The 21965-nt window shown below is 38.5% G+C and overlaps 1 protein-coding gene across 1 annotated transcript; it reads left to right on the forward strand.

Annotated features, from left to right (window-relative positions):
- Positions 1 to 8417: 8417 nt before the first annotated feature.
- On the forward strand, positions 8418 to 9606 carry LOC107793632 (acid phosphatase 1). The gene is made up of 3 exons (XM_016616022.2): positions 8418 to 8806; positions 8977 to 9186; positions 9279 to 9606. Exons 1-3 carry the CDS (start codon positions 8475 to 8477, stop codon positions 9454 to 9456), a joined length of 720 nt encoding a protein of 239 aa, XP_016471508.2. The 5' UTR covers positions 8418 to 8474; the 3' UTR covers positions 9457 to 9606.
- Positions 9607 to 21965: the final 12359 nt, after the last annotated feature.

Genomic DNA, 21965 nt, shown 5'->3' on the forward strand with positions numbered 1-21965 from the left:
AAAGTTACCTTAATGAGTGTAAAAAAAAAAAGGTTACTTTTTTATATATAACGCTGAAATACTTCGCGCTATATCTTAACGGTAACTTTTGCTGTTTGATTATAACGCGGAGAATAAACGCGTTATACCTTTTGACAATTTGATTGCCAGGTATAGCGTACAGAAATAAAATAAAACGCTATAGGTATAGCGCATAAAATTAGCGCGCTATACCCCTTATTTTAATCCCCTATGTCTTCCCCAAGACCAGAACTCCCTCCTCCCCCATTTTTTTTACTTCCTTTCGTTTCTGGTCCCCCCCCCCCACCCCACCCCCACCCCCATTGCTTTCTCTGGAAAAAAAGAGTTGTGGGCCCCTCCTATCACACAAAACACTAAGAACGTAGGTCCCACATCGTAGTAGAGCATCGTATTATTGTGGTTTCACTCTTTCGGACTCAAATTTTCAATCAATTTACTTTTCGAAAACACTACATCGAGGTATTTCGATTTATTTTATGTCGAAACTTGTATAATAATACATATTAGTTGATTGAATGTGTTTCCATGTCGTTTTGTGTTTTATTTGCGAAACTAGTATGTTATATTTATCCGGACTTAGATATTAGTATTCTAAAAAAAGTAAAATTGAGAAATAATTTTTTCTGTTAATATCCGGATTCAGTTATTAGTGTTTCCATGTCATTTTGTATTTTATTTGCGAAACTAGTATGTTATCTGTATTTTTGTGAATGTTATGTGATTAAAATGTATTTGTTTATATTTAGTTTAGATTATTTATTAGCGTAGTAAAATGTAGAACCTTTTAGCGTAGTAAACTGTAGAGCCTTTTAGTGTAGTAAAGTGTAGAGTATTTTAGCGTAGAATCCCTGTAGTTTAAGTATCTCTTATACTGGTAGATGAAAATACAAACTTTGTACAATTAAATAATTAAAAATTAAAAATTTAAATTATAAAACAAACACACAAAATTATAAAAATATTGAATTTGACACACATAATTATTCATGATAGTTTGGTGCTAAAATATCGAGCATGGACCCATATGTATATATATACTTTGTACAATTAAATAATTAAAAATTAAGAATATAAATTATAAAACAAACACACAAAATTATGAAAATATTGAATTTGACACACATAATGATTAATGATAGTTTGGTGCTACTGAGTCTTAGATATCGAGTCTGGAACCCATAGGTATATATATTTTGTACAATTAAATAATTAAAAATTAATAATTTAATTATAAAACAAACACATTAAATGGTAAGACAATTGAAATTGACACACATAATTATTCATGATAGTTTGGTGCTACTGGATCTCAAATATCGAGCCTGGAACCTAATAGATATATATACCATGTCCATTTAAATATTGTATAACTCTAAAAAGTATATAACTCAAAAAATTAATTATTTAATTTACAGATTAAACATACAATTAATGTTGTTTAATTTACAGTTGACGACATGGACGTGCCGCCTATACATCCTGGCCCTTACTCTCTTGAGCTATTAGTGCTACAGGACGATCATAGGTCCGCTCATATATGGGACGAAGAGTTACTATCCCAGACTCTCCGCGCTAGGAGAGTGGACGACCTGTGGGATTTTTTAAGGGAAAGAGATCTCCATCCCCGTGTAGTCCAGCACCTGGAGGATACGGGATTCTATAGGATTATTCAGATCGGACGGATGCAGCTCGACTGGCTTTGATCACGGCGTTGATTGAGCGGTGGCGACCGGAGACACACACTTTCCACCTGCCCATTGGTGAGGCTACCATCACACTGCAGGATGTGGAGGTTTTATTGGCCTGCCCGTTGATGGCATGGCCATGTCACTGCCTATTGCTATGAGATCTATATCGCGTGCAGATTATTTGGACATGCTGCATCTGCTCACGGGTTTCAGGCCTCAGGACGAGACTGCATCGTCGGGGGCCAGTCGGTTGACTTTGACCCCTATTAGACAGTACCTAGAGGTACTCCACCCCGAGATCACCAACGATACAGAGGAGCTACATATTACCCGATATACGAGGTTGTTGTTGCTTCTGCCACCATCCGCATGCAAAATCCATTTTTCAGGGTCATGTCGCATTAACCAACGATAAACTGCCTCGTCTTCTTGCCTGATAGATTCCATATGCCTCCGGAATTTATGCTGTTGGTGGTCTGTTGCTGCCATCCACATCAAATCATGCAGATCCTTATTGGGATATGTCTTCTGGAAATTGGCTTTAAAGTGTCTCACACAGTAACGGTGGTAGGCATAAGGTTCTTGCCATGCAAGCAAGTTTTCCACAGAACTTAAGATACCACCGTGCCGATCAGATATTAGACAAATATCAGAACGCTGTTTGACAATGTGCTCTTTCAAGTGGTTCAAAACAACGTCCACGTCTCTTGGCTTTCATTGGCACAAACAACAAAAGCTAGAGGAAATATATGTCCATTAGCATCTACTGCCACGACTATCAACAACTTGATATTGTAATTTCCATAGACATGAGTGCCGTTTATGGATATTATGGGCTGGCAATGCGAAAAACCATCAATTACTGGTTTAAACGGCCAGAACACGTAATTGAATATATATTCTGGTTTACCTGGACTCCGCTCAGGCTTCCATTCAACAATCGTCCCGGGGTTAAAGTGTTGCAGTGCGGCCATGTACTTGGGCGGAGCTGCAAATGACTTATCCCAGTTACCATAGACTATTTCAAACGCTCGTTTGCGCCCGAGATATGCCTTTCTTTTGGTAATGGTATGGCCATATTCCTGGTGGACTGATGTAATGCACTCTTTGATTTTATACCTTATGGATGCTTCGATGTGTGGAATAAGGACAAGAGAAATCAAGTCAATATCCAAGTTGAAGTGATTCCCGTTGAATGTGTCCATTTCGCATGTGTGGGTGGGAATGTATTTACCCACTTTCCACAGACCTGTCTTCTTCTTGCTCGCACGCAACATCCAATGACATGGCCAAAACCACCTGCGACAAACAATCTTGTATACAACCGGACTTGACTCCTATACCGTCATCTCACGACACTCTTTTGCGTTGTACATTTTACAAGCCCTGCTTACACACGCATTATCATGAAAAACAATCCCTTTGCCAGCACCGTTGGTCTAGACTCATCCCACATTGCTGTCTGAATTTCATCAAAATCCCGTGTAAGAGCTTCCACATCCGGCATGCTTGGCAAGTTATCAAGGTAAGGAATCTCCCTTGAATGAAACGACATTTGGGACTCATACACTCTTCGTCTAGGGAGAAGGAGTGAAGCATACTCTCTCGTCAAATCAGGTCCTTCCTTCTCATCCTCCTCATCACCATCCTCACGAGGAAAGGGTGTATAGTCTCCGGATTCATCAGCATTATTGTCGTAATCACTGTTCTCTTTCTCACTTTGTGCATCTGCCAGATCTCGATTTAATACGTCGTCTTCGGGCAATTGAGTGAGTACATGTGGTTCAACTTGCTCGTTTTCACTACACAATCAACAAAATAATAAGTTACTGAAAATTAATAAATACTTTCCATATAGATGTATCACTTCACTTACAAGTCGTAATGTGATGAAATTCCATGATGGACATTTTCATTTAGGTAATGACTCCCGGATGGACCACCATGATCCAACACACCAAAATTATGCTTGGGTTCATAATTTGTAAAATTCATATCCGGCCGGTACCCCCTGTTAAATATATGAGCGTTAATACAAATTCAATACAACAAAAATGTACATCGTAACACAAAGGAAAATTGAAGTTTACCACTCGTCTTGTGAATTATGTAAAGCAGGCGGTGATAAGTTTAAATCAAGGAAAACTCTTTCATCCGGAATCTGTCCGGCAAAAACTGCTCCAGAATAACCATCCGATGACTGGGAGTTGTCCCTACTACGCGCAACCACATTGTTAGGAATGTCTTCGACCTTGACGTACATATCCAACATTTTGATTACACGAAATTCCCGGTATTCATCTGGAGTCCTCAGAAAATTCCTCAAAGTTTCATCATCGTCGATGTTTAACTCCAAGTAAAAAGCAACCCCTTGCGGAGTGACAGAATACGAATATCTTCCGGTTACTTTAAGTATCACTGAACGTTTCCTCACACTCATTTTTTTTGCATAACAACGATATCAATTTATCGTACTCCATTGTAAGTGGTAATTTAACATGACCCTGTGGAGATAAACTGTACCTCACAGAGTTATTCTCCATCACAACCCTATCCCCCCTCCCAAATATAATGAAACTCTTATTCTACGCTCTTCAGACATTATGAAAAAATGCTTGAGAATTTAAGAAGAAGATAAGTTTGAACGGGGGTTAGAATTTTTTTTGAATGGATTTTCCTAAAATCCTAACCCCTTTATATAGGAAATGGCTAGCCCGAGGAGGCTGAATTTTTTGATGTATAACGCTCTTTTAATGTGCGCTATATACATTTGAATTATTGTTATGTCAGTTAACTTATTGGTGGACTCATAGACAAGTATAGCGCAAGAATATACTGCACTATATATGTATAGCGTTTTAATTCCATGTGCTATACCTGGCGGTCAAGTCGTCAGAGTATAGCGCACAAATTTCATGCGTTATACCTTAACGGAAAATTTCAGCGTTATACAGAAGCGGATCTAGGATTTCCGGAGGATGAGTGCACTATTACTTTTTTTTAAAAAAATTAAACAAAAAGATTGGTAGGGGATTTTATCCCCTGACCTTAGGCTATTGTAAATAAGAGACCAAAACCAATGCACCACTTGATCTCTTTTGACCATGGGTTCCATCAAGTATACATATCTATTTTCGCTAAATTATATATACATCATATCTATACTTTAACCCGAGGACCACGGGTTCACGTGAACCATATTTTACATGATAGATCCGCCCCTGGTTATATATAGAAAAGTAAATTTTTTTTACACTCGTTAACGTAACACTTGTCCAAAAAAGACAACAAAAAAGTTCCCGACTCCTGTTTTTTTAGCTCGTCGCTCCCTCGTCAGAAGGCTTGTGAGTTGTGAAATAAGTGAGAGTTTTCTCTTCAGACTGTGCACTTATAGTGGAAATTTTGTCTCTGTGATTGATTGATGTTTCTTTTAACTTTGGCTTTAGGCAAAGCTGATGGGACTGCCTTGCTGTTATTTATCTTGCCCATCTCTTTCTCACTGAAAATCTCCTAGATTGTGAAATAGATTATAATTGTTTTTTTTAATCTTTTATCTTTCTAACTGGCAATAATGCTGAACACCTTTCTATCTTGTCAAAATCATTCGAGCGGAGTTTAAGCTCCAATGCTACAAATCTTGTTTTACGATACGAGTTTACTTTCAGGAAATAAAAGAAAACATTACAAGTTTTCTGTATCAGCTGGAGTGGCTATTAAAGTCGGAATTGGTTGTTTGTTTCCTTATATTGTCTCAAGGAATCTCCACTTCATGAGTTAGTTTTTCGAACTGAATTAGACTCAAGATTCATCTTTTGATATGATATTAGAGCCACATCCAAAATCTTCATTTAGTTCAATATTGGTGCTCCGTTTCATCATTTTTATATGATCTTGGCAACCTCTTAACTCATTTTCTAACTTTTGGCGCCTCTGGACTTGATAATAGGGCAATTAAGGAATCTAATCAAAAGCACAAAGATGAAGGATGTCATTGGTTAGTCTCTTTCTTTATTCTAATCTATTTGATGAGTAAATGGAAAAGCGAAAATCACGCAAATTATGGTCATCATTTTTTAATAAAATGCAATAATCATGAGGATAAAATAATGAAAAGTAGGTATCTCTGAGATAGTCCCGACTCTTGCCCAAAATGAAAACGTGAAGTAAAGGGGGTGGTCCACTGGTCCATTTCTGTCGTCTCAGATAAAACTGATAGTCAAAATTTTTTAACAGCTTGGTGAATCTAATATTATTATGGGTCGTTTGGTACGAGATATAAGAATGTATAAGAGTGAAATAAAAATTTAATATCATCTTAATACTCTGTTTGGTTAGCAAATCAGGTATAAGTTATTCTGGTGTTAATTTTAACACTGGGATAACTTATACCTTATAGAAGGTGGGGTAACTAGTACCTGTATAACTTATACCTTCTTAGAAATTATGCAATTGTCACTCTTAATACAACATACAAAACAATGAATAAACAACAATCCCAACATAACTAATCTCAGCATAACTTATACCAACATAACTTATACCGGTATGAATTGTATTCCAACCAAACGAACCCTTAGAGGTTAAAACATACCAGCACCTAGTATTTACAATAGATGTTTGGTAATTAAAAATTAGAGTAAAAATACACATGATTAAGTGGTAAATGTGAATGAAAGAGCGAACAAGTTTTTTATCTTACATGACTGCCTTGAGAAAAGAATCTATTTTCAGTTTATATGCCATTTGGAGCTGACTTAATCACACATTCCCTTCTTGAATTGTTAAAAAGGAAAAAATTGCATAAATGACCTTTTTCAGCAACCATTTAAATCTTTTCTCTTGTTCGTCTAGTGGGCTAAATTTGTTTGTAAAAGAATTATTTTAGCCCACTTGATTAATCGGGACATAATTTAAAGAATGACCTCAAAATTTAAAAAAAGATATAGGATCTTGTTTTATATTTTATTCTAGCTTACTATTTCTAGGAAAATAAAAAGGTTACAAGTTTGGCATCTTAGTTAGAGTAAGACCCTGAAAAAGTCACTTTACTTATTATCTGTTCTTGTCTTCTTGATGTTCTAGACTTTAGAGAATGATCTTAGTTATATTGTCCGCAAAAAAGGAAAGAGAAAAAAGGGTCTAAGTTGCGTTTCATGACCGGGAAAGCAAACTTCTCCCGGGATTGTTCTATCCCCTTTCGCATTGGAATAAGAGGGACTTTTAGAATTTAAAGTTTATGGATTTTTATAGTAACCATAAATTAATACTACAATAATAATTAAGTTTACGGTTAGATATTTATAAATATTTTGTAAAGTTTATAATAATATATATAAATATATATATACAGAGTCTAAGCGTAAGCAACCCTCTAAATTCATCCCTGCTTGGAACTCATAATAGAGCATGTTGGCAAAGGCTAGCTCTATGGGATTTGATTACTGTGATTGGTGTCGCCAGAGTTCAGTCATCAAAAATGGAAACGCAAAAACCATAAAAATCGTGGTCAATTGATTAGTACTTATAGTATTATATTTTGAATATGCAATGATTGAAAATGAGATAAAAAGGAAGAAACTAAGAAAAGAGGGAGTAGCTACTCGTATAAAGGAGTCCAAGCCAAAATAGGACGTTGTCGAGGGCCATGCATGGGCTGTCCATATTAAAAAAAAAAAAAAGAAGAAGAAAAAAACGGGAGTAATTCAAAAATAGCCATACTTATAAGTGATCATTAAAAAATATCCACAATTTTAAAAGTAATTGAAATTTAGTCACTTTTCATGTAAAGATAAATCTGAACGAAAACACCGTTCAAAATCCGAAAAAATACTCCAGTATAATATACTGGAATTCCAGTATAATATACCGGTCCAGCATAAAATACTGTCCAATCTCCAGTATATTGTACTGAAACTTTCCGCGTGTTGGAGTTCCAGCATAATATGCTGGAAGTTCATACACATGTGCACCGATCTCCAGTATATTATGTTGGAACTTTCCGTGTTGCAGCAAAATAGTGGCTATTTTTCAATGACTTCGCAAACGCTGACTATTTTTGATAAATCCGAAAACTGATTAGCCCGTGCTATTTTTAAGAAACAAAAGTGAATTAAATTGGAATTATAGGTGCTGGCCCAATGGTCTAAGCTCTCCCCACACCCGCTTGCTGCATTTTTAGAGTGATATCAAACACAAATCGTAAGATGAGGATATGTTTTGCCTTTGGGTATCTTATGTCAGGACTCAGGACCAACACCAATAATTTATTTCTCCGTACGACCAAGATAAATATAAATAATTTTAAGGAAGAAAGCACGCCGGACACCTTTCAATATGTGAACCTATTGTTTTTTGGTCCGTTCTAAAAAGAATAATTCCTTTTTAAATTTGATAACAATTTAACTTCAACTTACAATTTCATCCTTAACGAGAAACTTTTATAACCACACAAATACTCTGCACTTCTTTTTGACTTGTTTAGGACCACAAATTCCAAAAGTGTTTATTTTATTTTTTCTTAAACTCCGTGCACAGTCAAACATGTTCACATAAATTGAAACCGGAGGGATTACTACTTATTAGGAATATTAAAAAAAATAAAAAAAATACAGAGAGATGGCACGAGAAAAAAACTGCATGTAATTTCACTGATTTATCATGAGATGATAAGATGATAAGGGTCATTTCAAACTCTATATAAAGGACCAAAAAACACATCAAAGTTACGTACCAAAAAAAATAGAGTAACATAAACATATCAACAACATGAAGGTCATTCTCTTCCTCCTCTTTATAGCTAATGGAGCAGCAGCTCCAGCGCCTGTTCCTCAAATCAATTGTTTGAGCTGGCGTATGGCGGTTGAAACCAACAACATCCGTGACTGGAAAACAGTACCCGTTCAATGCAAAAGCTACGTGAGCGAGTACATGACTAGCCAGCAATACCGCGACGATTGTAACGCCGTGGTCATCGCTGCTATTCAGTACGCCAAGACCCTTAACGTTTCCAAAGAAGGCAAGGACCTTTGGGTCTTCAATATAGATGAAACCACGCTCTCTAATGTTCCGTATTATTCTCGTCCTGAAGTCGGCTTTGGGTAAGCAGTTCAATTGAATCCCCTTAGCTGAAAAATTATATTGTCCTCTAAGATAGTGTACACATATGTTGTATACATATAAAACTGTAGCGCTTGAAATAAAGTGTATATATATATATATATATATATATATATATATATATATATATATATATATTAATTGTGGTCAGGGCAACAAAATCAAGCGGGAAGAAGTTTGAGTCATGGATTAAAGAAGGAAAATCACCGGCAGTGCCAGGTGTTCTGTTACTGTATAAAATATTGTTGGATTTGGGTATTAAACCAATCTTTATTACGGACACAAAGGAAGAATTCAGACAACTGAGAATTGCAAACCTAAAGAAAGCTGGCTACCATTCTTGGTTCAAGTTCATTTGCAAGTAAGAATTATATATCTTGATTTTAGGCATATGGATATGATACATTTATGATATGCATGTTATTAATTAATTAATGATGTGGCTGCATGTAGGGGAAAAAATGATTCAGAATTATATTCAGAACATAAAGGTAACTGGAAAACTCAGAAAAGGGCAGAATTGGTGAAAGCTGGATACAGACTTGTTGGCAACTTAGGAGGATGGGATGATATTATTGTAGACTTCTTGTTGCGCACTTTCAAAATGCCGAATCCCATGTACTACTTTTAAGGGTTGAAACTAAATTACCCACTTCGAAATAAGGTGTCTCTGAAATGTTTCAAAGTGCCATGATATTAATGTCAAGCAAAGATTTGGGCGTATGATCGTCACTTTGTTGTATTTTCTCATCCGTTTTATGTGACTCTTTTTTTTACTCTATTTAAATTCTTCCATATACAGTCAGACCTCTCTATAACAGCATCCCCATATAACAACACTTCACTATAAAAGTCAAGGTCTTGTGGAACCAATTTTCATGTTATGTTATAATATATGTTCTCTATAACATCACTTCGCTATAACATTCAATAATATTCGGAACAAACGAGGCTGTTATAGGACAAACGAGGCTGTAATATTCCACCCTTGACTAAAGGACCCGGCTTCGAGCTCTGAGAATGAAAATTTTCTGCACGAGCACTTTCTTTTTAATGAGCCTTATGCAACACGTATCTAGATTAGTCGGCATCTCAAAGCAGATATCAAATATTGAGTGAGAAACAAAGAAAAAAAAGTAATGTTAAATATGCCATAGCATTGTTTGACTCAAAAGATATTGAAACTTTTTTGAATAAATCAATTAAGGAAAATGAAGGAGTAAATCTCAATCAACCATAATACACTCTAGATCAATAAACTAATCGGAAAAATAATACATAGATAAGATAAAGGTAACCAATCTTATTGAAACTTTCCGTTATGGCTCCCATTAATCAATGGAGGAGACCATTTTATATATTTTCTTGGAGAATGCTTCGTTCTTCTTTTCATTATGAAGATTACAGAAGAGAGAACTAGGGAGAGAAAGAGAAGTGAAAAACTCATCCCCTTTACCGAAGGTTTTTCCCTACTATATATAGTCATGGGACCTTTACTATGTACTTGGTCCGACTCCTTTTCACACTATGTCTGCCTTGGTCGTCCCCCGAACGTTGTTTCTTCTGACTTGACGGGTGTCGTGGGTGTGAGATATGGAATAGACCATGTCGTATTTCGCTGCCTTGCCGCTTGGACGGGATGTTGGTCAGCTTGACCGCAGCGGTCAGATTTTGACCAATACAGTTAGTCCTTCCATCTGTCGGGGCCGTCCCCTGTCGGGCCAGGCAGACGGATCATGATTGCTACAAATCCGAGAGAAATCTAACTATTTATCCCTTGGTTATGCTCCTTAGGTTTTACGTGAGGTGACGAAGCTCTTTCGATATCCCTGGACCGTTGCGACTGTTTCGGAATCGAAACGTCGTTTGGATTGAAATGTTGTTTCGTGGTTGGTGCCATTATGACACACGTTCCTAGGGAATCAAAATGTTTCGTGCCCTATCAGATTCGATTGGTGACTCTTGGGTTTAGTGCTTGGGGGATTTATGTCTCTTATAAATAGAAGGAACACATCATTCGATTGACACACTTCCTTGCCCTTTGCTTGAAAGAATTTTGCGAAGCTACTTTCTTCTTTATACTTAAAAATTTCACTCGCCCCCAGTTAACCAAAAACTTTCATCCTTCCTTTCCATTGTCTTTTTACTGTACCAAATTGATACAATAGCTGGTGATTCTTCTTGTGCTGACCTCCCTGTCACAATTCCGGTGCCAGAAAATGTTGCTCTGGCCACCGGAGGAGTAGAAGTGGTGGAAGATGAGGAGGTCCCATCGATAGCCGAGATCTTGCCTCGTCTTGGGAAAGAATGGACCGACTTCTACAGTCGCGCCGGGAAGGAGCTGAAACCTGTCCCCTCTGTCATAAAAGAGGAGAAAATCGCAGAGTTGAAATCTAGGTGGGGAATTCCCGTTTATGTTGACATGCGGCCGGCGGTAGGGTACGATATAGTCCATTTTGACCGCCCTGGTACTGCGTGTTCTATGCCTACCTCTTTTTATTAGGTACACACTTCCTCTCCCTCTCATGGTGGTAGATTTCTGCCGTTTTTACGAGGTATTCCCCGCTCAACTTTTGCCGTACCTGTATAAATTGTTCCTTATGTTACTCAAGTTCGCGGAGCTCGCCGGTCATGAGATCACTTTGGATCACATGCTCAATATATTCTCCCCTCAGCTCATTCGCAGCACGATGATTCACATGCGCCCTCGGGGGTCGAAGAGTCCGTTAGGGAAGATGGACGATAGAGCTAACCGTCGTTTCTACGAGAATTATTTCTATGTGCAGATCGAGCACCTTGTGGCGGACTCAACGGGGTTCCTTGAGAAGAAGTTTCTTATGTTTTTAGTCAGAGAGGTGCCCGACCGCTTTCTGTTACAATTTTAAACCCTGTTATGTCTCTACAGCTGTGAAATTTCCCCCTCCACCTGTCGAAGGTATCCGCGAGTGGGTGAGTTCCATCCTTCCCTATACGGGGGTTCGAACATGGTCGGCCTTTTATGAAAAATTTGGACGCAGGCCCCTTACATGTGAGATGTCGTTTCTGTTTGCTATTTTTCCTCTCTTTTTACTTAGTTTCTTATGTGTTGTTTGTCGATGTCAGGGAGAGTGTGGAGAACAAGGGCTCCTCCATTAGCTTTTCGTAAGCCTGTATCGTCTGCTCGCCCTGCCATAGCATCTACCGCTCGGTCCTCATCGAGGGTTGATTCAGTTGAGTCTGCGGCTGTAGTTACTCCTACGGAGGCCACTTCTCAGACTAAGGTTCTGACTCGTGCCGCTCATCTGACGGGCGAATCTCCCCGTGCTGAGGAAGAAGAAGGGACGTCCAAGAGGTGGCGAGTGGAATTCGAGACAACCCCTCCAACTGTAATACATCTGGATGACTCTCCCTTGACAAGATCTAGGGTGGGGGTTGATGTCACTCCGCCCGTAGAGATAGAGCCAGCCATCGTATCTACCCTGTCGACGGAGATTCCTGCCATTGTCTTTGATCAGCAACCTGCCGTGATGGGGGGACAAATTTTTTAGGCTGCCGTTGTGGTTTCGGATGTACCCCCGTCCTCTATACATGGTCGTGCTTCCTCCTCAGCTGCTGAAAGAGGAAAGGGCATCATGGTCGATGACTATGAATCCGAGTCGGACCTCGATCCTAATGATGTTAGGATGTTTGAGAAGGGTATCACCCACTCGGTAGTTCATGCGGGAGGCTCGACCCGTATTCTTGAGATCTCTTTCGATGTTAATCTCCTAGGGGACACGGAGGATCTGGTGCCGTAGTTCAACATTTTGTGCTTCGCTGCCGAGAACGAGGATCTCTGTAACATTCCTGATATCGACTTGATGCATGAAGTGGCCACTATGGCCCTGAGGGTACATTTCGCCTTTCTTTCATGTTTCTTTTACTTTTCTGGATGATACGATCTTAACCCGTCTTTTCACTTTTCAGACGTACATGTTGGAAATCGAGAGTGCTCGTAGGGCTGACATTTGGACTTAGATTTTCCTGAAGGTGTTGGAGAAATATCGGCGCTATTGCAATAAGTGTTGTGAGATGCACGAGAGGCTGAGGGAGAATCCCGATGCTTGATCCCTTTGGCGAGGAATTGGAGAAGAGAGACCAGCAGTTGATAGAGGCCGTTCGCAAAAATAGTGTGCTCGAGGAGAAACTTCGCGCGAAGGATGATGAGCTTGAGTTAGGCAAGGGGGTAGCCGCAGAGTGTGACTATCTGCAGGGGAGACTGAGGTCAATGCAGTCCAAAATGGATTAGAATCTTATCAAGGTCGATGCGATAAGTGCGGAGTGGATGGGAAAATTGGCCGAGTTGGAGAGAAAGGTTTCCGGGTTGGAGAGCATCGAGAGTGCCTGGTCCTCGACTACGGCAAGGGCGGCAGCCCTGGAGAAAACTATGCACGTCCTCCAATTCGAGCAGGAATTGGAAAGGGCGACGGCCACGCTAAGGGAGGCGAGGCTTGATGAACGCATTGGTGAGATCGATCGAGAAGCGTCGATCTTGTGGGATTGAGTTGCCGCTCTGAAGGACTAAAAAGTGAAACTGTTGTCTCAAATCGAGTCTTCCTCCGCCGCCGTCCCCCGCTTCTTGCACGAGCTTTGGGTTCATGCTGAAACCCAACGGGATATATACAAGAGTTTGTGGGAGGCGGGCAATGTTACCGAGGCCACATATGAAGTAGCGCGGGCGAAGGCGCGAGAGGCTCTTGTCAATTGTGGATATTACTCAGCGACGCCGGAAGCTGGTAAGGGTGCAGATGCCAAGGAAGAATTTCTTGGAGATGGTGGTGAACAGGGTGGCGATGGTGACACCGCGTGAAAAGATAGTTGTCTTTGTCTGTTTTCTTTTTTTTTGTTTCTCTCTTCTTTTTCTTTGTTGTTTATCTCTTCTTCTTTTTTTAGACTATTGATTCAAGTCGTATGTAATCTGCGACTATTTGCGCAGTGACTTTGTATAAAGAAGAATTTTTTGTTGTTATTCGCCTGGTACTTTTTCTTTGTTTTTGCTTTTCATGACTTTGGTACGAGGTAGATTCCCGTATGGCGAGTCCCGGTTTTTCTTTCCCTTTATATTTTCTAACGGCCCTTGCCCTTAGGATATTTTAAATTTTCTCTTTTTCGATGGCTTGTGTCCCCAAGGGTGTGATTTCGAACTTTTGTCGAAATATCAACCCATCGCTATCCGATCGAGTTCGAACTCTTCTTTTTAGCGAAGGCCCTTGGCCTTAAAGGGTGTTATATCGAACTTGTTGAAATACTGACACATCATCGTTCGATCGAGATCGAACTCTTCTTTTTGGCGAAGACCCTTGGCCTTAAAGGGCGTTATTTCGAACTCGTCGAAATATTGACCCGTCATCATTCGATTGAGGTCGAACTCTTCTTTTTGGCGAAGGCCCTTGGCCTTAAGGGTGTTATTTCGAACTTGTTGAAATACTGACCCGTCGTTATTTGATCGAGATCGAACTCTTCTTTTTGGCAAGGGCCCTTAGCCTTAAAGGGTGTTATTTCGAACTTGTCGAAATACTGACCCATCGTCGCTCGATCAAGGTTGAAATCTTCTCTTTGGCGAAGGCCCTTGTCTTTAAAGGGTGTTATTTCGAACTTATTGAAATACTAACCTATCGTCGTTCGATCGAGATTGAACTCTTCTTTTTGGCGAGGGCCCTTGGCCTTAAAGGGTGTTATTTCGAACTTGTCGAAATGCTGACCCGTTGTCATTCGATCGAGATCGAACTCTTCTTTTTTGGCGAAGGCTCTTGGCCTTATAGGGTGTTATTTGGAGCTTGTCAAAAAGCTGATCCGTCATCATTCGATCGTGATCGAACTCTTCTTTTTGGCGAATGCCCTTTCCCTTAAAGTGCATTATTTCAAACTTGTCGAAATACTGACCCATCGTTGTTCGATCGAGATCAAACTCTTCTTTTTGGCGAAGGCCCTTGGCCTTAAAGGGCGTTATTTCGAACTTGTCGAAATACTGATCCGTCGTCGTTCGAGCGAGATCGAGATCTTCTTTTTTGGTGAAGGCCATTTGCCTTAAAGGGTGTTATTTCGAACTTATCGAAATACTGACCCATCGTCGTTCGATCGACGTCGAACTATTCTTTTTAGCAAAGCCCCTTGGCCTTAAAGGGCGTTATTTTAAACTTGTCGAAATACTGACCCGTCGTTGTTTGATCGAGATCAAACTTTTCTTTTTGGCGAAAGCCCTTGGACTTAAAGGGCAGTATTTCGAACTCGCCGAAATACTGACCCATCATCGTTAGATCGAGGTCGAACTCTTCTTTTTGGCAAAGGCCCTTTGCCTTAAAGGGTATTATTTCGAACTTGTCGAAATACTGACCCGTCGTCGTTCGATCGAGGTCGAACTCTTCTTTTGGCGAAGGCCCTTGGCCTTAAAGGGTGTTATTTCGAACTTGTTGAAATACTAACCAGTCGTCGTTCGATCAAGGTCGAACTCTTCTTTTTGGCGAAGGCCCTTGGTCTTAAAAGGCGTTATTTCGAACTTGTTGAAATACTAACTCGTCGTCGTTCGATCAAGATTGAACTCTTCTTTTTGGCGAAGGCCCTTGGCCTTAACGGGCATTATTTCGAACTCGTCGAAATACTGACCCATCGTCGTTCGATCGAGGTCAAACTCTTCTTTTGGCGGGCCTTAAAGGGTGTTATTTCGAACTTGTCAAAATACTAACCCGTCGTCGTTCGATCGAGGTCGAACTCTTCTTTTTGGCGAATGCCCTTGGCCTTAAAGGGCATTTTTTTGAACTTGCAAAATACTGACCTGTCGTCAGCCGATCGAGATTGAAATATTCTTTATGGCGAAGGCCCTTGGCCTTAAAGGGCGTTATTTTGAACTTGTCGAAATACTGACCCGTCGTCGTTCGATCGAGATTGAACTCTTCTTTTTTGTGAAGGCCCTTGGCCTTAAAGGCCGTTATTTCGAACTTGTCGAAATACTGACGGTCGCCGTTCGTTCGAGATTGAAATCTTATTTTTGGCGAAGGCCCTTGGCATTAAAGGGCGTTATTTTGAACTTGTCAAAATATTGACCCGTCGTCGTCCGATCGAGATCGAACTCTTCTTTTTTGTGAAGGCCCTTAGCCTTAAAGGGTGTTATTTCGAACTTGTCGAAATACTGACCCGTCGTCGTTCGATCGAGGTCAAACTCTTCTTTTTGGCGAAAGCCCTTGGCTTTAAAGGGCGTTATTTCGAACTTGTCAAAATACTGACCCGTCGTCGTTCAATCGAGATCGAACTCTTCTTTTCGGAGAAGGCCTTTGGTCTTAAAAGGCGTTATTTCAAACTTGTCGAAATACTGACCTGTCGTCGTTCGATCGAGATTGAACTCTTCTTTTTGGCCAATGCCCTTGGCCTTAACGGGCGTTATTTCGAACTCGTCGAAATACTGACCCATCGTCGTTCAATCAAGGTCGAACTCTTCTTTTTGGCGGGCCTTAAAGAGTGTTATTTTGAACTTGTCGAAATACTAACCCGTCGTCGTTCGATCGAGGTCGAACTCTTCTTTTTGGCGAAGGCCATTGGCCTTAAAGGGCATTTTTTCGAACTTGCGAAATGCTGACCTGTCGTCAGTCCCAGTTTTTGGATAATCAGGTATCCTCTGGGGGAGTCCCAGTTTGCTTGATATTGCTTGTATCAGAGAGTGTAATGTTGGAGAGTATGAAACGTTGTTGTTTCACTTATGTTCATTTTGCGCACACATTGGAGTTTCCTTGTCTGATTCCTGATTTTCGGTCTACAGATGTCATCGGTGGGCGATATTTTGGTTGTCTTATAGTAGTTTCCCATTCTTTGATTGAGATCTTTCTTTGCTCGCTTGCCCGCGCGACACTAGTGTTCCTGCTTGAGCAAAGAGCAGAAGGTGAGTCAAAATGATACTTTCCTTACCCTCATCCGATGTATCGGTGAATGAGAGTAGGTTTGTAATGTTGCTCGTTTTGTCTGGAATTTTGACGATCGATGGGGGCGATGATTTCTAAATGCGGTGACTGTATTCAGTTCTCTTTCCCCTTCTATGATGCGCCTTTGCCCTACGTGGGTTGGGTTTTGCCTTAGCGCTCTTTTTGGTGGGTAATCGTATTTCGTGTCTTTGATCTGGAAGAGACTAGGAAATTTCACTAAGAAATCCCCACAGACGGCGCCAAATTGTTTGACTCAAAAGATATTGGAAGCTTTTTGAATAAATCAATTAAAAAAAATGAAGAGGTAAATCTTAGTCAACCATAATAAACTCCAGATCAATAAACTAATCGGAAAAATAATACATAAAATGAGATAGATGTAACCAATCTTATTGAAACTTTTCGTTATGGCTCCTATTAATCAATGGAGGAGACCATTTTATATATTTTCTTGGAGAATGCTTCGTTCTTTTTTTTGTTATGAAGATTACAAAAGAGAGAACTAGGGAGAGAAAGAGAAGTGAAAAACCCGCCTCATTTACCGAAGGTTTTTCCCTATTATATATAGTCATGGGACCTTTACTATATACTTGGTCCGACTCCCTTTCACACTATGTCTGCCTTGGTCGTCCCCCGAACATTGTTTTTTCTGACTCGACGGGTGTCGTGAGTACGGGATATGGAATAGACCATGTCGTCTTTCGCTGCCTTGCCGCTTGGACGGGATGTTGGTCAGCTTGACTGCAGCGGTCAGATTTTGACCAAAGTTATGAGTTCGGAGGTTTATGTGTTTGGAAGTTTACGAGTTTAGAAATTATAAAGCTTATGGGTTCGAAATTTCGCGGTTTCGAAAGTTTAGCGGTTCGAAAGTTTATGAAACTTGTTGTTCGGAAGGTTGTTGGTTTGAAAGTTTATAGCTTCATGTTTATTATATCTAAATTATTTATGAATACACTTGAGAAGTCATTTTCCTTAATTTGCATACCAAACACCGGAAAATGAATAAGATTACTACTTGTTTTCCAAGAAAATATTTTCTTGGAAAACATTTTCCGTTATCCAAACACACCCATAAAGACTAGGCTTATCACGATCTAAGCTACTTTACGGTAAAAACTTACTCTACATTAAATCAATTACTTTAGCTTTATTAGTTAAGAATTATAGTAAAATACTTATATTTAAGTGATAAATATGTGAATAAACGACACTTGTGTTGCATACTTTATTTGACATAAACGAAGGGTACGGATAAATTTTTATGTTATTTGATTGCCTCGAGAGAAGAATCTATTTGCCAAATTGGAAGAACATGAGTTAGAGGTGGACTCAATCACATATTCTTTTATTGAATTGTTACGAATGGTATATTTGCACAAATGGCCTTTTTAGCCACTATTTAAATTGAATCCCTCGTTAGTTTAGTAGGTTAAATTTGTCTGTAAAAGAAAAAAATTATCCAAATAATTTTAAGGAATTTTTACATTCCTATGCCATATAGGAAACTATATTACCCTCAATGTTTAAGGTTTGATATAATTACATTTAGTATACCTAATTACCAATTCTATAACATAAGGTGTTTTAACTGTACATTAATTGTACCTTATATCACTCCTAAATTAATGGTACCGTATAACCAAATCCCCACCCCCACCCCCCACGTTTCTCTCTCCCAAACCCACACCCTCACCCACGTATCACCACACACCTACGTTTCAAACCATTATTCTCTCTACTAAAACCAGAAAAACAAAGGTAACCCTCTACTATTAACGTCAAAAATCAAGGTTTTTCTTCTACAACCAGTCAAAATTGAAGTCAAATCTTCAAAGTTCATACACACATTTACCTTCAGCTTCAAATTTTCTCAATGAAGAAGAACAAAGCTTCAAAGCATAGCCCTAAAAAAGCTCTAAAAGCTGATATACCTTCTTTCAATTTGGGTGTATTATTACCACATTCACCCAAAAGGCAAGGGAAATATGCACATGCAATTGTAGATATGAAGCATAGTGTTTCTCCGCATCAAATCAGGGTTGAAGCTAGAAGTAAACAAAAACATGATTTCGATGCTGGAGAATCTTCGAGGCCAATCAAACAAGCGGATAGGAAACGAAAAGAGATAGTGTTTGATGATGATTTTGTAGAAGATGTGCTTATCAGTAAGCCTGGAAAGAAAGCTAAGGTGGCTCCCAGTTCAAAAACTCCCAAAAAGAAGAAAAATTCAGAAAAAGCCCCTAGTGTTAAATCTTCTAAAAATGTTCGAAAACACTCATTGGTGAAAGTAAGAATTTAGTAATTTCTTCACTACTTATTTCGCCTGTTTTAGTTGTAAAAAATCTACATAATCTGTATTTTTTTGCTTTGTAGATTTTTGTAGAAATGTTGTATATAAATTGCAAATGTATCTATCTTTTTTAAGAACTGAAATAATGTGAGATTATTTGTCTTAATTTTGAAGATTAATTGTAAATTTGTTGATCTGTTTAACATTGTTGTTATATTGTATATTTTTGAAGTTATTTTGTAGATAAAATACAAATATATATGTGCTTTTTAATTACTGTATTAATGTTAGATTACATTTGTTGAATTTTGCAGAATGGACAATTTTTTACATCCCATAACGTTGATTATGGGGTGCTTAGATTCCAGACATTATGTGACTCTAGCATTCCTAGCGAAATTAAAGCGCTTTTGTCTCCAAGTGGTTCGAATCTATTCAAGAAGACATGCTTTAGTTATTTACTGTCATTTCCCAATTTATGCATGCAAAATCAAGCTATTCATCTTCTTATGAAGTATGAAAATCATCTCATGCTTCATATTTTTCAGCTGAGTTAAAAGGTGAGAGGTTAAATTTTGGATTGAGAGAGTTTGCAGTAATAACTGGTCTTAGATGTCATACTGAGGTGACGGACTTTGGTTACACTCCTAATTATGTCAGTAAGATAATGAGCAGTTACTTTTCAAACAAGGTAAAAGTGGAGAAGACATACCTAAAACAGATAGTAACCAACAAAAGTTGGGTCAATGATGAGGATGCAATAAAGTTATATATTTTATATCTCATAGAATTCTTTATTTATCCTTCAGAGAGAGATCATATTGGGTTGGTAGATCATTTTAGGTTTTATTTGGTGGAATCCGGTCAGTACGAGTCATTTCCATGGGGAATTCAGTCTTACAGATAGTTGATTGAATCAGTTAGGCATATGCTAAATCCTTTCGTTCATTCTTATCTCATTCGAGGATTCCCATTAGCCATGCAAGTATGGTTGTATGAGTGTTGCTCCTCCGTCAACATTGATATAGCTACAAAGATTTCTAATTCAATCCCTCGCATATTAAACTGGTCAGCTACTAAGGGTCAAATTTGGTTAGCTATAATTGAAGACAAAATGATCAAGCCTGAATGGATGAAGGTAATTGGTCTTTATTTATCATAATACAAATTATCTATAAAATATCTACAATTTGTATACATATTCTGCCTTAAACAAGCTAATTTTTTTTTTCATCATTCAGTTTACTAACATAAATGAATCACCTGAAGAGCTTTCAGTGATGTCTTTGCCTGATAAAGCTGAGTACACAATTGAGGAGGTTGAACATATTTCTGAGAATCCAAAAGTTGATGTTCCTCCATTGGAACCCAAGAATCAATTGGAAAAGAGGAAAATGAGTCTATTCTTCATAAAATAAGAAAGTTAAAAAGTGGTGTTGAGAAGGTAATATGTAGTCCTAAAAAGCATTGTGATGTAAATATAATAGTGTATCTGTTTTTAATGTATTTTAAGACATACTTCTGAAGTTAACTATGTATTTTTTTAAATTATGTAGGTCGATGAAAAGCTTGAAGATTTTAGGAAAGATGTATTTGAAGAACTAGGTAGCCTTCGAGACCTAATAAAGGATTCAGTCAAGACTATTTTGCAGGTGATAAACAGTCCAAATGATCAAGTTGATGCAAAGGTAACATTTGAATTTTAATCATATTAACAAAACTATTTATGTCACCTCTAAAATATATATCCTAACTGATATAAAACTTACACTTTGCTGGGAGTTCAACAAAAAATACTGACCAACCAAAAGACAAGAACAATCAGCAATTTCAGTTCAATAGTGGTGAACCAGTGCAGGTCAGCCCTAGCAAAATAGGTATCTACAATATATCTCCAGTATATCTACAATTAGCTATAAAATAACTACAAATTATCTACAACATAACTACAATTTGTCTACATTATATATACACAATATATATAATTAAATTCAGCTTATTGGCACAACTATACAGATTTATTTAGATATTATGACACACCTTCATATCTTCATAAATTTTCAAACCAATACTATCTAGTATGATTTTAACATTTTTAATGAAAAAAAAGAACATGTTGAATGTGCACTTGGTGAAGAAAATCATCCAACACGTGTTGATTTATATACATATTTTGAAGGGGCAGTTGATGAAGAGAATGCAGGTATGCAATTGTTTTCAGAGATATTTTCTTTTTGTTTCAATATTTTTACCATTCTATTAAGTTATATATACATGGTGTTATAGAGAGGGAAGATATGCATGCACAATCTCCAATTCACGGAGTGACATTAGCAACTCAAAGAGAACAACAGAATCCGGGAGATGACAATGTAGGTAAAGAGGTAGAGTATGTGAATGTAAGTGATTCAGAAGAATCCGGAGGTTACGCTTGATGATTTTGATCTGCCTAATAACTTCTCCCAGTTGGTTAAGTACGGCGAGCCTATTCAAGATGAAACAACACCCGTGAACCAAGGTAGAACAAGGCAGCCGGGAAAGCATGCCCGATCACTATTTCTCCCTTTATACAGTTCTGGTGGCAGCACCTCGGTTGGACCTCAAATTTTTCACCTCAAGCACCCGTTTACTAGTGTTATTGGTCAAAATGTAGACCCTGAGTTGTTGTATCATTTCCACAAGTGGTTATACCACAGTACCGACACAGGTCCAAAGAGGCTAGGTTGCACAATTTGACACTTTTATTCCAGTATTCATCTTTTACACATCCACTTCATTCAACAATTTTATTTTAATTTCTATTTGTTTATATAGGAGGAAGGCTCTGTATTCTATAAAGGACAACCAAATTAAGCCATGGTTGGATCTTGGAGTTGAAAAGGCTGATAAGAAGGAGTGGTTCTTTTCCCTGGCACACCCAGA

This window comes from Nicotiana tabacum, chromosome 6 (assembly GCF_000715075.1).
Source record: "Nicotiana tabacum cultivar K326 chromosome 6, ASM71507v2, whole genome shotgun sequence".
Lineage (NCBI taxonomy): Eukaryota > Viridiplantae > Streptophyta > Magnoliopsida > Solanales > Solanaceae > Nicotiana > Nicotiana tabacum.